Source organism: Rhinoraja longicauda, chromosome 5 (genome assembly GCF_053455715.1).
Source record: "Rhinoraja longicauda isolate Sanriku21f chromosome 5, sRhiLon1.1, whole genome shotgun sequence".
In the NCBI taxonomy this organism is placed as follows: Eukaryota; Metazoa; Chordata; class Chondrichthyes; order Rajiformes; family Arhynchobatidae; genus Rhinoraja; species Rhinoraja longicauda.
The window spans coordinates 65165668-65182861 of record NC_135957.1 but is presented as its reverse complement, the minus strand read 5'-3'; the positions used below and the strand labels follow the sequence as shown (position 1 = coordinate 65182861).

At 41.9% G+C, this 17194-nt stretch overlaps 1 protein-coding gene across 2 annotated transcripts in view; it reads right to left on the bottom strand.

The window, feature by feature from the left end:
• The window catches only part of LOC144594034 (PC3-like endoprotease variant B), a 1240467-nt gene that overhangs the window by 493635 nt on the left and 729638 nt on the right, over positions 1-17194 (bottom strand). For both annotated transcript variants that reach the window (XM_078400201.1, XM_078400200.1), the window contains one exon: positions 883-986. In XM_078400201.1, the coding sequence (XP_078256327.1) occupies positions 883-986 (104 nt within the window). The remainder of the gene's footprint in view (positions 1-882; positions 987-17194) is intronic.

Here is a 17194-nt window from a genome sequence, read left to right as displayed (position 1 = left end):
GACATTCCATCTTCCATTTAAAAAAATAAAGAAAAGGTTTCCCTAACACTATTTCAGTAAGGTACAGTTTCTTTATTAACAAGGATGAAGTGACACATTTCCAAAATGTTTGGGCAAGTACAGCACATTCAAATTCACAGTGAGAGCCTTGCTTGATGAGAACATGAGTCAGAGATAAGCTAGAATATAGTACTGAAGTACTTATTTTCAGACCTTCATGTCGTTCAAGTGTGGCTCCTCACTGGGAGCATGAAATTTACAAAATTTATCCTGTCTCCCCTCATCTAGTTGACTTTAAGGAACCGTATCTGTTTAAATAGCCCAGATACATAACAATAAGTGTGCTTTACACTGCCAATGCCAACTGTGAGATTTGTCAGCTCTTCTTCAGACTCTCAGGATGATATAGTTGTACAGTTAACTTTTCCATCTGAAATGTGTGGGGGAAGGGTTGGGATAATAGGTAGGGCTACCACAGCATCTCCAATCCTGACCCTTTAACACCATAGTTATTTTGCCAGGAACATGGACAATCCCTATGAGTTTGGCTATGTCAGAGGTTAGTTAATCTGCGGTACTCAGAGGGCTGTGGAGGCCGTCAGTGAATATTTTTAAGGCAGAGATAGACAAATTCTTGATTAGTACCGGTGTCAAGGTTTAGAGGGAGAAGGTAGGAAAATGGGATTAGGAGGCAGAGATCAGCCATGATTGAATGGCAGAGTAGACTTGATGGGCCAAATGGCCTAGTTCTACTCCTATAACTTGTGAACTTGTATGTCACGATTTCAAACAAAAGAAAACGTTAGAAGCAAACATGGGTATTGAGGTAAAAAGGAGAAACGGAGAGGGCAGAAAGAACACAAATAACACTGTAGGACTTACTTGGCTTCCAAAACCAGTGCCAGGACTCCTGCAGCCATTGGAGCAGCGCTGGAGGTGCCTTGGAAATGTGAATCGCACCCCTTCACACTGTTAGTGGCTGTCACCTGAAAATGACAAATGCAGTGAGCAACAAAATTAATGAGGCAGATTCTGAAAAAGCAACAGGCATAAATCTCCATCATGTTTTTATACCATCAACAAGGAGAGCGTTACTGTTTTTTTTCTTTTAATTCAACAAAAGTCATAAAACTAGGTCATTACTACTGGTATGAGACAGCTGTACTTGTCCTTTGGGAAAATCTTAATAGTAAGCAACAGGAAATAAAATGAAATGGCTTGCATATTCTGCCGTTACTGTTCTGCAAGAAATGTAATGGGGTCTTTAAAATTATTTTGGGTGGATGGAATTTTGCATAAAGTTGTTCTATTGTTGCAAACTGTAAATTTTAACACTTAAGATGACTAATCTAACTTTCTCCTCCTTTTAATGTAAATGTAAATCAAATAATTCATACAAATAATTAAAGTAACTTTGATAACCACAGTGCTGAAAATTAGGCTGGTTTGTGAAAAAAAAGGCCTTTGCTAAGTAAGGTAAAGATGGCCTATTTTCTTTTGGCTTGGTTTTATTTGGTTTGTAATTTTGCATAAAGTTGTTCTACTATAAAATTTAACACAAGATGACTAATCTAACTTTCTATTCCTTTTAATGTTAATGGAAATCTAATAATTTATAGAAATAATTAAAGTAACTCTGATAACTACAGTACTAAAAATCAGGGGGGTTTGTGAAAAAGGTAAATCAGGTAAAGATGGCCTATTTTTCTGGCTTGGTTTTATTGTGTTTATTCAAGTTTTCTCACATCACACTGGAGACACATTTTGCATTTAATCCCATTGCTTTATTCATGTTAACAAACAGCTATTCAATAAATGTCACAAAAATCCTCTCTTGTTAACTCGTAATAAGCTGTACTTCCCAAAGCATCACTACCAATGTATAGAGGCCACCTTTCACTACCCACTGCTGAGTATTTAATTTGTTTGTATTTCTGAGCCACCCTAGTTTCTATGAATTCATAATTGACGAATACAACACAAACATCAGCTTTGGCTCAATATACCTGCAGAGAAAAAGATGACTGGATAATGATTCTCAGGAATCTGAGTTTTGGCAATATATGCACTTCCAGTTTCTTCTGACATTTGGGGTTTCATTATGATTATAATGAATGCTTAGACGTGTTTCATCTGGAATGGGGACTTCATCATTTCAGCAGTTTGCTGTCCCCTATTACAACAGAAAGCACGCGGGAGCGATTCCTGTGAACCGGAGAGATATAAAAGAAATTGAATATATATTTGAAAAAGAACAAAAAAAAAATGTGCATGGCTGCTGGGACAGAGCAGAGAAGTGGGATTAATTGGATAGTGCTCTCGTAGAGCTGGCACATGCATGCTGGGCTGAATGGCACCCTTCAGTATTGCATGACTCCATGATTATAGCAGCGTTGGAGGCACAACATGGAGCTTAGGTGGTTCAACCCATTCTCAATATACAAGCTTCTATGCACGTGAATACCAATGCTTGGGATTCTATATTGGGCAAAAGATGTAGAAGTGTGAAAATGCACACATCCAGATTCAGGAGCAGTTTCTTCCCAGCTGATATCAGGCAACTGAATCATCCTACCGCAACTAGAGAGCAGTCCTAAATTACTATCGGACTATCTTTGATCGGACTTTACTGCCTTTACCTTGCATTCAACGTTATTTCCTTATCGTGTATCGGTACTCTATAAATGGCTCGATTGTAATCATGTGTTGTCTTTCCGCTGGCTGGTTAGCATGCAACAAAAGCTTTTAACTGTACCTTGGTGCACGTGCCAATAAACTAAACGAAATTAAACTATATTAATCTATTAATTATAAAGAAATGTTCTGTTATCTATGTTAAAGAGAAGGAAACTTGGGTGTCAGGCATCATTGTAATAAAAGGAGTGGGGTGCTGGCAGCTTCCATGAATTACAAGCCACTTAACAGTGATTACCTTGAAATATGGTCAGCTTGCCTCACTGGAAGGTCAAAAGCAATCCTCTGCATTCCTAAACTTTCATGTCTCTATCAGGAATTGAACAGGCATCCAAGGGATTTTTAATCAGAGAATTTAGTTTATTAAATTTCATTTTATTCTTCACTATATCCATCCAAGAGATCTTATTTGACATTACATCAATATTTTAAGGGTTTACATCATTGTTGAATCATTAATTTCAATGCATCTAACAACGTTAGGTAGGATTCCCCAAAATTGTGTCATTATAATTTGTTTCCTCATAGTACTTTAAAAAAATCTGTAAATGCTATTTTGTGTGAATAGCATATTATTGGACTCTCACATTAAAAAGCAGCTATAAAAATTGAGATCTAATTAGTCAACATATTTTACATTTCCTTAATTGTCATAGTTCCTACCATGGTGACACAAGGAACTGCAGATGCTGGAATCTTGAGCAAAACATAAAGGGACTGAAGGAGGATCTTGACCCAAAACATCACCTATCCATTCCCTCCACAGAAAATGCCTGACCCACTGTAGTACTTCCGCACTTTGTGCTTTGCTCAGGGTTTCCTACTATGAAGCTTAAAGTTCAAGTTAAAATTCTAATTAGTTGGTGCACCTCATCTTGATCTCACTAAAAATGGATAAAAATGTTCGAAATCTAGAAAAATGAAAGTTGAGCAATATCCTCAAGCGATCCACATGGTATTTCAGTTCATTAGATGGAAGAACAGTACCATTTAGGTTAAACACAAAAAGCTGGAGTAACTCAGCGGGACAGGCAGCATCTCTGGAGACAAGGAATGGGTGAGACCCTTTCGGGTCGAGACCCTTCTTCAGACGAGTCTTCAGTTTAAACCAGCATCTTACACAATACCATTTAGGTTATCTTATTCATCAGAGTAATCAACTGGAGCTGAAGCAACAGCATTTATCTTTGAGCTTGAAGAAAACCCTTCAAAGATCTTGTGACATCTGTGGAAGGATCGTTCCCCCCAACCAACAAAAAAATCAAACTTCTGTTCAATTGTTCCTTCATGCGCAGCAGCTATGATGCCATCAACTCAATGAACATGCAAACACTAAATAATTGCAAACTATTTATATTCACATCAATTTTAAAAAATCCCTTTGGAGAGGACAGATAGTAGCACTGGCTGTGGGAGAGGGCTTGAAGCATTGAGTTGAATTCAGTATCAGTTTAACAAAGTCATGATGTAAATGCCGATAGTCTCACAACGTCATCAGTCTGAAGAAGGGTCTCGACCCGAAACGTCACCCATTCCTTCTCTCCTGAGATGCTGCCTGACCTGCTGAGTTACTCCAGCATTTTGTGAATAAATACCTTCGATTTGTACCAGCATCTGCAGTTATTTTCTTATACTTATATATATATGTCTCACTATTTTAACTACTTTACAATTTCTAGGCACTACTATCTATTCATTTTCATAGCATTTTCTGTCTCATACTTCAATATTTCAATTATTTTGCTAACTTTATTAAGGGGTTGGACACATTAGAGGCAGGAAACATGTTCCCAATGTTGGGGGGGTCCAGAACCAGGGGCCACAGTTTAAGAATAAAGGGTAGGCCATTTAGAACAGAGATGAGGAAAAACTTTTTCAGTCAGAGAATTGTGAATCTGTGGAATTCTCTGCCTCAGAGGGCAGTGGGGGCCAATTCTCTGAATACATTCAAGAGAGAGCTAGATAGAGCTCTTAAGGATAGCGGAGTCAGGGGGTATGGGGAGAAAGCAGGAACGGGGTACTGATTGAGAATGATCAGCCATGATCACATCGAATGGCAGTGCTGGCTCGAAGGGCCGAATGGCCTACTCCTGCACCTATTGTCTATTGTCTGTTGTCTATTTATTCTTTTGTCTACTTATTTTTCACTGCAATTGTAAAGTAAGTCAATGTGAATGCACTAACTCATTGATAACTAATATAAATAACCAAGCAGGTCTAAAGTTATTTATTTCTTTTCTGTGGCTATTGTGCTGTTCCTTGTCAACAATTTTAAAGTGTGAAGAAATTCAAATGTGACGTTGTTGTGTATTATCTGATGCAATATTTCATCCGTTCACTTTTAAACTAATAGTGACAGGTTTGATAAACCCTGGTTTCTGTATATTTTTTCTTTTTTTTTGTGAAAGTAGGCCACCCTGAAACAAAACAGAAAATAAAATCCAAGTAATATCTCTGTTAAAACTTGAAAAAAGGTCTGCAAAAAGTTAGGAACAGTTTTCCGATATTTCTCTCTTAAGGTCCCCTGAAATACTTACCATGTGGGGGAGATGAGGCAAAGACAAAGGAACATATTTTTTTACAAGGGTGTCGGCACAGATGTGGCACACAAGTTCCCATATGGTACATGTAACCACAATAACATGCACCAATGTGTTGCTGACAGAATCTTTTGTCCAGAACTCCCAGCTATTGCCAGGAACATTGGCTTTGGTAAGCCATAAAGTTCTTCATAACCTATTGCATGCTTTTGAAGAAAGACAAGGGTCTCGACCCGAAACGTCACCCATTCCTTCTCTCCAGAGATGCTGCCTGTCCCGCTGAGTTACTCCAGCATTTTGTGTCTATCTTGGATTCAAACCAGCATCTGCAGTTCTTTCCTACGCATGCTTTTGAAGTGCAGCAATTGTTACAATTTGGGGAGGAAGGCAACTAATTTGTCCATCCTATGACTGGGTAACATTATTTTTTTTTGGTGATGTTGATTAAGGGTTGAGTGTTGAGGAATGAGAAAAAATAGTTTTTTACAGCTGGTTCGGAGGGATGAATAGTTTTGCAGTTCAACATCACATCTGGAAAATGCACCTTAGAAGTATAGTACTCTCTCAGTCCATCACTGAAATGTCTTCTTAGACTATCCAGTTCATTCTCTGGAACACGTCTTAAATACATGTTCAGCTGACTAAAAGGCAGGAGTGTTAACAATGAACTAAGGCTGTCACAGATTGTCCAGAATTCAGAGTCACTGGTAAAACATCTATTCTACAGAATGTGTAAATGCATAAATACATATAAATCTACAGATATGTTATAGAAATTATTGTGATGGGATGCCTCTCAGCCTGGAATGACAACCGCTCTTGTCCGCCAAAACCCACAGTGTGTGGTGAACACACACAGCCCAGTCCATCACAGACGTATTATTTCTTTCCATCCAGTCAATCCTCACGGTGCATTGCATCAGGAAGGCTGGAAGTATCGTCAAGGATGCCTGTCACCCTGGCCATTCCTTTTTCTTCCGCTGCCTTTCTGTGAGAAAATGCAGGAGCTTAACAGCTCGAACGTATATTCTTAAGAACAGCTTCTTCCTCGCTGCCATCAGCCTCCTAAACCAATCATGTCTTTCACATCCTTTTCTCGGAGGTGCTGCCACATACGTTTACCCTCAAGTCTACCTCTTCCCATTATTGCACTTTTTCTTTCACTTCTTCAGTTTCCACTATTATCTTTGTAGCATTTTGCTGTTTTGTTATTGTATCTATCACTACCATGTATACTACTTATGACCTTAATGTGAACAAGATATTTCATTGCACTCTGGTGTATATTACAATAAAATAATCTGAATCAGAATTTTGCTGCTGACGTATAAATGGTCCTTAAACGTGTCTTAAGACAACCCAAACAGCCATCATTTGCACAGACAGCTTTGCCTTAGCTTAATAATGCAGCTATTTTTAAATATACTTAAAATCTAAACATCTAATTTCACCATATTTTAGCCATTATTTATTTACTTTGAGCATTTTACAGATGTTTTTTTTGTGAAAGAGCCAAAACAAAGGGGGTAAATCAGTTATCAATAATAAGGGTAAATCTGTCATCGTGCATGTAAAATAGGAGAAATAAAATTCAAAATCAAATCACAGGATAGTAGAGCACAGAAGGAGGCCAATCGATCTTTCAAAGATTCTTTCAAAGAACAATTTAATTTAAAGCACTCCTTCACTTTCCTCCACTTGGGAGTCCACATCACAGAGGATCTGACATGGGCAACACACATTGCCGCACAGGTGGGTAAGGCAAAGCAGCGCCTTTACCACCTTAGACAGCTGAGGAAATTCAGAGTGCCTCTGAGGATCCTTCATTGCTTCTACTCTGGGGCTGTAGAGAGCATCCTGTCCGGCAACATTACAGTCTGGTTTGGGAACAGCTCTGCCCAGGACAGAATGGCCCTGCAGAGAGTAGTGCGTTCGGCAGAACGCACCATGGGAACTACACTCATCCCCCTGCAGGACCTATACATCAGGAGGTGCAGATCCAGAGCAAGCAAGATTATGAGGGACCCCAGCATTTATATGCTGTAACTGTAATTCTTTTTTGTGCACAATCCGCAGGCATTGCCACTTTCATTTCACTCCACATCGTGTATGTGTATGTGACAAATAAGCTTGACTTGACCCCCACCCCACCTTTTCTTTCTCCCTTTCAAGTAATACCAAACTTATTCCAGTTCCACTCATATTTTCAATCCAGCAATGGTATTCAAATCCATGTCAAAGTTTCCACGTCACAGTTACAAAACATTTAGAATATTGTCTTCATTTGGCCACAATATCACGAGCATTGATCTACTTGCATTTGTTTTCAATCAGAAAAAAATTGCAACGTGCGACAACTGACTGGCCAGAGTAGGTTTATGTCTTTCAGGAATAGTTGGAGAGGCACAGCAATTAGTGTTACTGCCTCACAATTCCAGAGACCTGGTTACGACCTTACTTTCAGCCCTTACTGTGTGACTGTCACACATTGTCGCCATGGTGGTTCAGCGGTAGAGTTGCTGCCTTACAGAGCTTGCAGCGCCGGAGGCCCAGGTTCGATCCCGAACACAGGTGCTGTCTGTACAGAGTTTGTATGTTCTCCCTGTGACCACATGGGTTTTCTCTGAGATCTTCGATTTCCTCCCATACTCCAAAGACATACAGGTATGTAGGTTCTTTGGCTTGATGTATGTGTAAATTGTCCCTCGTATGTGTAGGATAGTGTTACTGTGTGGGGATCGCTGGTCGGTGCGACTCGATGGGCCGAAGGGCCTGTTTCCGCGCTGTATCTCTAAACTAAACTGTTCCTGTAAACACATAGATTTTTCCCTGTGCGTTCCATTTTATTCCCACATGCCAATAATATGCTGGTTTATAGTTTAACTGATGACTATAAATTTCCCTGGAGTGAAGGAATGGGTGATGTTTTGGGTCGAGACCCTTGAATGGTCTCGACCCAAAACGTCAACCATTTCTTCTCTCCAGAAATGCTGCCTGTCTTGCTGAGTTACTCCAACTTTTTGTGTTTATCTTCAGTTTAAACCAGCATCTGCAGTTCCTTCTTACACACTATAAATTTCCCCTTGTGTAGGTTTGGGGAGGGGGCAGGAGAATCAGACGGCCTGCTTAAGGATGCAAGATGGGCGGCATGGCGGAAGGGCTTCGTTTCCGTTGTTTTTGACTCAGTAACACTTGGTGGTGAACAAATGTATTCAGATTGGGATCCAATGACAATTGCAGGATCCCAATTAAAAATTGCAAAGCGGAAAGCTGTTTCATAATAATTCAGTTCATGAAATGCACTGTTATCTCAGTTGAAAGAATCAGGTGTGCTTATTCTAGATGGAGAAAAGACAGGCAGACTGCTACTCCCTTGACTGCTACTCTCTCCCTGACTGCTACTCTCTCCCTGGCCCCAGCAGAGGGACAGTCCTGGCAGAGTTGTTGGATCAAACCTCTCCTGAAATTAATAGAAAAGAATCTGAGCAGCAGAGTACAGTAGACCACTGTTACAATATTATACATTAATGCAAGCAACCAGGGTCAACATTTTATCCTGCGCAAGGTGTGCTGGTTCAAATCTAGTCAGATCAGGTAAATTTCTTGTGCTTTGTTGACTGTGAGGAATCATCAATGTAAGCTTTTCAATCTCAATCCAGTTTGCATTAATGCTAAACACTGAATTAAAATATACGTCTGAATTTTGCAATTGTTCCCAGGAAAGGCTCCAGTATGGGTAGAACAGGGAATAGAAAAGCTGTTCTCATGTCTTTGCATTGACTTACTGAGGCAGAGGCTGTGAATGAGGTCAAGGCACGTTGGATTATCATTAGACATGGACAGAATTGAGTACATTCACACAACCAATGGGGATACAGGTATGTTGAATTCTGAAGTCTAATTCAACATTGTAAATCAATATTTTAAAAAAACTGGCTGATGTGTAAAGAAGGAAAATAATAAAAAAAGAAAGACACGCATATTTGTAGTGCCCCCATGACCTCAGCACATCCCAGTCGGCAATGTACTTCTGAAGTCTAGACACCATTGTACAATCGGACGTGCCCCAGCCAAATTGCACAAAACAAACTTCCTCAAATAGCAATACCGCAATGGCCAAAAAATCTGGAGATATTGGTTGAGGAGGAAATATTGATTCCAACTCTAGAGTGACATTTTTCTTCAAAATTATGCCATCTCATTTTTTTTTTTTACATTGACCAGATTCCGGATGAAGCCATCATTTAATATTTCATCCAAATGAGTCACAATATAATCTCAATAAAATATCAAACAATCAACAGCAAGGACACCTGCTTCTGTTTTCTTTGCCTATCCCATACCATGTTGATCCATGGTTGTGGCGTCATTGTGAAATATTACTGCCTTCACCTCGTTTGTCATGAAATGCTTCGAGAGACTAATCAAGAAGCATATCTGTGCCCTCCTTCCTCGCAACATGGACCCACTACAGTTTGCATACCGTCCGAACAGGTCCACGGATGATGCGGTCTCCCAGGTTCTGCACACCGCTCTCTCTCATCTGGACAGCCAGGGGGGCTATGTGAGGATGCTGTTCATTGACTTTAGTTCAGCTTTCAACACAATAGTCCCCAGCAGACTGGCTAAGAAGCTGCTGGAACTGGGGCTTAGCACCCCTCTGTGTGCCTGGGTCCTGGACTTTCTCACTACCAGGCCCCAAGTGGTCAGGATGGGGGAACACACATCTAGCTCCCTCACCCTGAACATAGGATCCCCCCAGGGTTGCGTCCTTAGCCCCCTACTGTACTCCCTATACACACATGACTGTGTGGCCAGGTTCAGCTCAAACTCCATCATCAAGTTTGCTGATGACACTGTGGTGGTGGGCCGGATCTCCAACAACGATGAGAAGGCCTGCCGGGAGGAGGTGGCTGATCTGGCACTCTGGTGTCAGGACAACAGTCTCCTCTTGAATGTCACTAAAACTAAGGAGCTGATTGTGGACTTTAGAAGGGCTCAACATCCAAGGACGTACACGCCACTGGAGATAAATGGGTTACTGTGGATAGGGTGAGCAGTTTTAAATACTTGGGAGTCCACATCACAGAGGATCTGACATGGGCAACGCACATTGCCGCACTGGTGGGTAAGGCTAAGCAGCGCCTTTACCACCTTAGACAACTGAGGAAATTCAGAGTGTCTCTGAGGATCCTTCATTGCTTCTACTCTGGGGCTGTAGAGAGCAGCCTGTCCGGCAACATTACAGTCTGGTTTGGGAACAGCTCTGCCCAGGACAGGAAGGCCCTGCAGAGAGTAGTGCGTTCGGAAGAACGCACCATGGGAACTACACTCGCCCCCCTGCAGGACCTATACATCAGGAGGTGCAGATCCAGAGCAGGCAAGATTATGAGGGACCCCTGCCACCCCAGCAATGGTCTGTTCCAGATGCTACGGAAAGGCAAACGCCTCCGCTGTCACGCTGTGAAAACGGAGAGGATGAGACGGAGTTTCTTCCCACAGGCCATCAGGACTGTTAACTTTTATAACTCCAGGGACTAAATTTTGTCTTCTCTATATTAACTTTATTTATATGCTGTAACTAATTCTTTTTGTGCACAATCCGCAGGCATTGCCACTTTCATTTCATTGCACATCGTGTATGTGTATGTGACAAATAAACTTGACTTGACTAAAAATTGGATCATGTACTACCATGGAACTGTGCACTGCCTGAGTCGACTCCTGTGGCAAAAAAAGTGACAATGAAAATCAGAAATTTACCTTCAATTGTTAAATTGGTGATTTTCATTCTGCTTCGGAGCTGATCAGGGGAGCCTGAACAAAGGTCATGGTCATAACAAACAAACAAACGAATGCAGACTTATCCCCTGGGCAGAGGATTCTAAACTACAGTGTGTGTGTCCCCCCCCACACCGGGTCCTCCTTTGTTCTCCCACCGTCCCTCAAGCCAGGTCCCCATTGTCTTCCTCTACCCCCCTTACGTTCATCGACCGTGAGGCCCCACCATAACTGAGGCTCCTGTTGTCATCAAGGCCCATATTGTCACCGAGGCTCCCGCTAAACCGAAGCACCTGCTGCCGCCGAGACACCCATTGCCACCGCCGAGTTTCCCGCTGCCACCGCCGAGACTCCCATCACCGCCACAGCTGAGGCTCCTTCGGCCCAGACAGGCCTTGCTGCCCGGCTTCACCACAGTCCCCTGGGAGGCCTGTGGGGCAGGTCGAGCCTACAGGAAGGAGCGCGTTCCAGTCTTCAGTCATCGTTCTGGTCGTTGTTCGGCGGGTGGATCAGGCCCGCGTGGCTCCCCGGGCACTCCCGCCATGCACACGGATCCCTGGGACACTCCTGCCACACACGCGACTCCCCGGGACACTCCCATCGCGCACTCAGCTCCCCGGGACACACCTGCCGAGCGCGGGGCTCCCCAGGAACTGAATAATCCCACCACAACTAGTGAACAATCCTGAACAACTCGGACTATCTTTGATTGGACTTTATTGGCTTCACCTTGCACTAAAGGTTATTCCCTTATCATGTATCAATACACTGTGAATGGCTCAATTGTAATGATGTACTGTCTTTCCACTGACTGGTTAGCAGGCAACAAAAGCTTTTCATTGAACCTTGGTACATGTGACAATAAACTAAACTGATAAACTGATCTACGAAGGTGATGATAGTTACCTTCGAACACCCCGTTGCAATCTCTCACTAACCGCTGCCAATAATGATACATGTAGTGATGAAACATGATTCAGTGATGCCTTGTTTACAATGTAATTTATAATTGTCAATACATTTTTCCATCTAATTTACAACCATGTATTTGCCAAGATTAGTTGAAGCTGCAAATATACTCATGCACTCACGAGACCTCACAACCTAACCCATATCTCAGTTTTGTCTGCATATTTTATATTTACTTCGGTTGGAATGGAACTGAGGAAGTGAGAGAACAGGAAATCCCTGTTGCAATAGAGGGAGGATCACCTCCAGTCAAGCACCAGAAGTATCTCAGTTAAGGGTAAACAAACAAGCTGTTGGCAAAGTCTCATAAGGTTATTTGCATTGGTTGATGAGTCCATTATATCTTAGCAAACTTTATTATAATTTTAGTCCTTGTGGAAGCAACTTACAGTACATATGATATGATAGTTCAACCCAACCAGTTCTCCCAAACTCTTAGGAGTCTGATAAAAATTATCACCAGTTCATTTGAGGAATCTGCATTAAATGAACACCGATTCATTTCCAGAGGAAGAAATGCTGATTCTGTACAACATTCCAGAGGATTGCGTAAAAAGAAGTGGTTGGACACTACTTTGAAGCTATCTCCATTATCCTCCATGGAGTCATAGGCCATACAGCATGGAAACAGGCCCTTCAACTCAACTTGCCCACACCAGCCATGCTGCCCTATCTTTTCTAGATCCACCTGCCTGCGTTTGGCCCATATTCCTCAAAACCATTCCTGTCCATATAGCTGTCCAAATGACTTTTAAATATTGTTATTGTGTCTGCCTCAACTACCCCCTCTGGCAGCTCGTTCCATATACCCACCACCCACTGTGTGAAAATGTTTCCACTGAAATTCCTATTCTATCTTTCCCCACTCACCTTAAATCTATGTCCTCTGGTTCTTGATTCCCCTACTCTGGGTAAAAGACTGTGCATCTGCTCTATCTATTCCCCTCATGGCCGTATACACCTCATCGTATAAGATCACAAAATATCACTGCTCAGCCACCTGTGAATAAAGTCCTAGCCTGCCCAATCTCTTGCTATAGCGCAGGCCCTCAACTCCTGGCAACATCCTTGTAAATCCTCTCTGCACTCTTTCCAGCTGAACAATATCTTTCCTAAAGCAGGGCAACCAAAACTGAACTAATTAATATCTACATTAAGGAAAAGGCTGTCCTTATGTTGCTGTGTCTGAGCACAACAAACTCCATTGTAACCCTTGCCCATGTGAAATGTGACTCATCAAAAGACCTTCATTTTTGCTCTATCTTTTGAGATCTTACTCGTCTTGATCCTCAGCAAGGACAATCATTTCCACTGTCTCTTCTGGAGAAGCAGTGGAGTGCTTTCCACCTTTGGCCGCTCCAGCTTCCTTGTTCTTTGTGAACCTCCCTGATCTAATTCTCAATTTCCTCTGCTTTCTTTCCTCCAGCAAATCTTTGATGTGATGTGAGAGAAAGAAAAAAAGAGAAATTGGCTCCAGGGATGAAAGGCATCAAGCAGCTTTGTGCCGAAGCAAAGGGAACCGTTTTATCATCATCTGCCCTCTTGACTGTGAGTAATCTGCAATGAGGCAAGGAGCGGGAATAGACCCAGACAGCAATACGTTGGACATCCCTGGAGCCTCTTGATGGTCTGCAGTCTGAGACACTCAGCGCCTTTTTTTGTTGCTAAGATCAAGATTAATAATATTATCTGAAGTGTACCTTGGCGGGTGTCGGCTGGCAGCTTAGGGTGGACCAATGAGAGAAATCTTTCTGAGAGGATGGAGTTGTAAAGCAGTTTTAGAATAAAACTTTCCCTCTTCATTCTTATTGGATTTGGAAAAATTGAGTTCTCTCTCCTCTGATGGCTTTGAAGTGAGAATCTAAAAAGGCTGTTAAGAACTCACTGAACTCTTTTAAATTCATCCAGTGAAATGGCCTCCACTGCCTTCTGTGGCAGAGAATTCCACAAATTCATAACTCTCTGGGTGAAAAAGTTTTTTCTCACCTCAGTTTTAAATGGCCTCCCCTTTATTCTCAGACTGTGGTCCCTGGTTCTGGACTCCCCCAACATTGGGAACATTTTTCCTGCATCTAGCTTGTCCAGTCCTTTTATAATTGTATACGTCTCTATAAGATCCCCTCTCATCCTTCTAAACGCCAGTGAATACAAGCCCAATCTTTCCAATCTTTCCTCATATGACAGTCTTGCCATTCCGGGGATTAACCTCGTGAACCTCCGCTGCACTGCCTCAATAGCAAGGACGTCTTTCCTCAAATTAGGATTTAAAACAGCATCTGCAATTCTTTCCTTCGCATTTAGTGTTGAGGATGGAAACATTTGGGAATGGGAACTTCACTTGAATGCTTGACAGGTCATTAGAGGGAGGAGCAGTTGGACACTGTTGGTCGATAAAGCAGGTATGGCCTCCCCCAAAAGTAAGTACAGACTCTAAACTGCACAGTTAGAAGTAGTGGTCAACGTATTACGGAAGGCATGCATAACTGAAAATCAAAGAATTGCAGATAAAAACGACACTAAACAGAATAATTACAGAAAATGCTAGAAACATTTAGCAGCTGTGGAAAGAGGAAGAGTTAACATTTCAGATCGCAACTAGAAGGGAGAGAAAATAAGTCTGCTTCTCTTCCGCAGATGACTCCACAACAGTGACTCAGATAAGTGCGGTCCATTTCACTTTGTTTGTGCTGTTCTTCATCATTGCTTCATCATCACTGTCTTCCTGGTCTAAATCATTGTTACCTTTCCAAATTATTGAAATTAAACTATAAACGAAAAGGTTTCAAAGATAGCTAATAAAAAAACCAGTCTGTAAGAGCTTCAACAGGTATATAAAAAAGAGAGCATCTATGGTAAGTATTGGTTCTTTATTAGATGGGACTGGGGAAATTAATAATGAAAAATAGAGAAATGCTAATTATATTAAATAATTACTGTGCAGTTGTGTTCAAGATAAAAGACACAAAGAAGATCCCAACAACAAAAATTATAATGAAAGTGCTCTTGAGAGGGAACACCATCTCAATCAGTGGAGAAAAAGTACTGGAAAGCTAATGGGGATATATGCCGTCAAGATCCCTTGACCTGATGATCTTCATCCTGTGGTCGTAAAAGAAGTGCTCAGATAGAAAGTGGATGAATTGGTTATAATCTATGAAAACTCCAAATGTTACCACTATTCAAGTTGAGAGAGAGGGGCGGGGGGGGGGGGGGATACAGAAAACCAAGGACTTCTGGGTGCTGGAAATAACATTTCTAGACATGAGATTGCTCCCAAAATATAAACAATAGACAATAGACAATAGGTGCAGGAGGAGGCCATTCGGCCCTTCGAGCCAGCACCACCATTCAATGTGATCATGGCTGATCATTCTCAATCAGTACCCCGTTCCTGCCTTCTCCCCATACCCCCTGACTCCGCTATCCTTAAGAGCTCTATCTAAACATTCACATGTCACCATCAACAAATCATGAAAGAAAAACGAAGCACTGCAAAGACAATTTTTTATTTCTTTTTTTAAAAATGTAACTGGACTTCAGCCATTGTGAAAATGCAAGCATAGAGGGGAATTTGGAAAAAAGTACAATAACTCAAGGAAGAATTGTTAAAATAATGGAAGTTAATAAGTTACAGAAATATGGAACTGCAGATGCTGGTTTACATAAAAGGACACAAAGTGCTGGAGTAGCTCAATGGGTCAGGCAGGCAGCACCTCTGGGCAACTTTGGTAGATGGCGTTTCGGTTTGCTACTCAAAACGTCACTTATCCATATTCTCCAGAGATGCTGCCTGACCCAGCAGTTTGCGTACTTTGGTATTGAATAAGTTACTGGTTCCAAGAAGAAGCACAGATTGAAGGGATACACGGACTACCCTTAGAAGCTTTTGGTAAGAAAGAAGAACAAAAGTGAAAGATGGCTAATTCTAAGATGGTGTGTTTTAGTGAGAATGCACTAAAACGTGAAATGGAAAAAAAGGATTCATGCTTGAGATTTCTAGTTCTGAATTAAATTTACAATCTGTACAGCAAGTTTCTTTCTTGCCTTCTTTCTTGGTGATGATGCAAAGAGGAAGAGCACGTGGAGTGACATTTCTCGACATATTATTTATTTCAGAGATATTTATTTAAAAATATGTGAATCAACACATCACCAAGAAAATTACATTGCGAGTGACATTATGAGAGAATTGAGTGATTATTTCCTTTTTCAAACGATGAATGCTGGTTTAATGACCAAAGTTAATTTAAGGCAGATGAGACAGTTGAGCTGATTAAATCCTGGGATCAAGAATTTCTCTGATGAAACTATCAGCACAAATTATATAAACAGAGTAGCTCAAAATGAAGGCTGGACAGAAAATACAATAAATGTTTGTTGTTGATGTCTGTTAGAACAGTCAGGCTTTTGAATACCTGTGTAGGAAGAAACTGCAGATGCTGGTTTACAGCCAAGATCGACACAAAATGCTGGAGTAACTCAGCGAGGACAGGCAGCATCTCTGGATAGAAGGAATGGGCAACATTTCGGGTCAAGAGTCTGAAGAAGGGTCTTGACCCGAAACGTCACCCATTCCTTCTAAATACCTGAATGTTCATGCCAATGATTATCAGAAAATGCACAAAATAATTAAGGGTGAAGGACAGAAAACAGAAGTAGACCCCTAATGCAACTGAGTATAGTTAGGGATGCAATTCTGGAGGTGTTGGCTTGGGAGAGAACACAAAATGGCGGCACTGCCCTAGCAGCTGCCGCTCACCTGCGGTCCATTTGTCTTTGTGTTTTTGTTGTTTTTTTTTGTCTTAATTGTAGTTGTGATGTGGTGTTTTGTGTTTGTGTACTATGTGTGTATGTGGGGGGGAGGGGGAAACTAACACTGTAAATATGTGTCCCTTCCGAACGGAGACCCGACCTTTGTTTTCTGGGCCGTGTCTCCGTTCCTGCTGCGGCCTACCATCGGCCCAACTCCTGGAGCTGTCAGCCTCCATCGGACTTACCATCCAAGTCCGTGGATCGGACTTACCATCACCGGAGCCGGCCGTCTTCGGAGGCTGCGGGAGCGGCTGCGACTTGCCTTAGGTTCGGGCCGCGTGGATTCCGACATCGGGAGCTCCGGCAGCGGCAGCATGTTCGCCCACCCCGGATCGCGGGGCTTGGGTCGCGGACATTTCACCGTCCGGCGCGGCCTAAGATAGGCCGCGGGATATTTC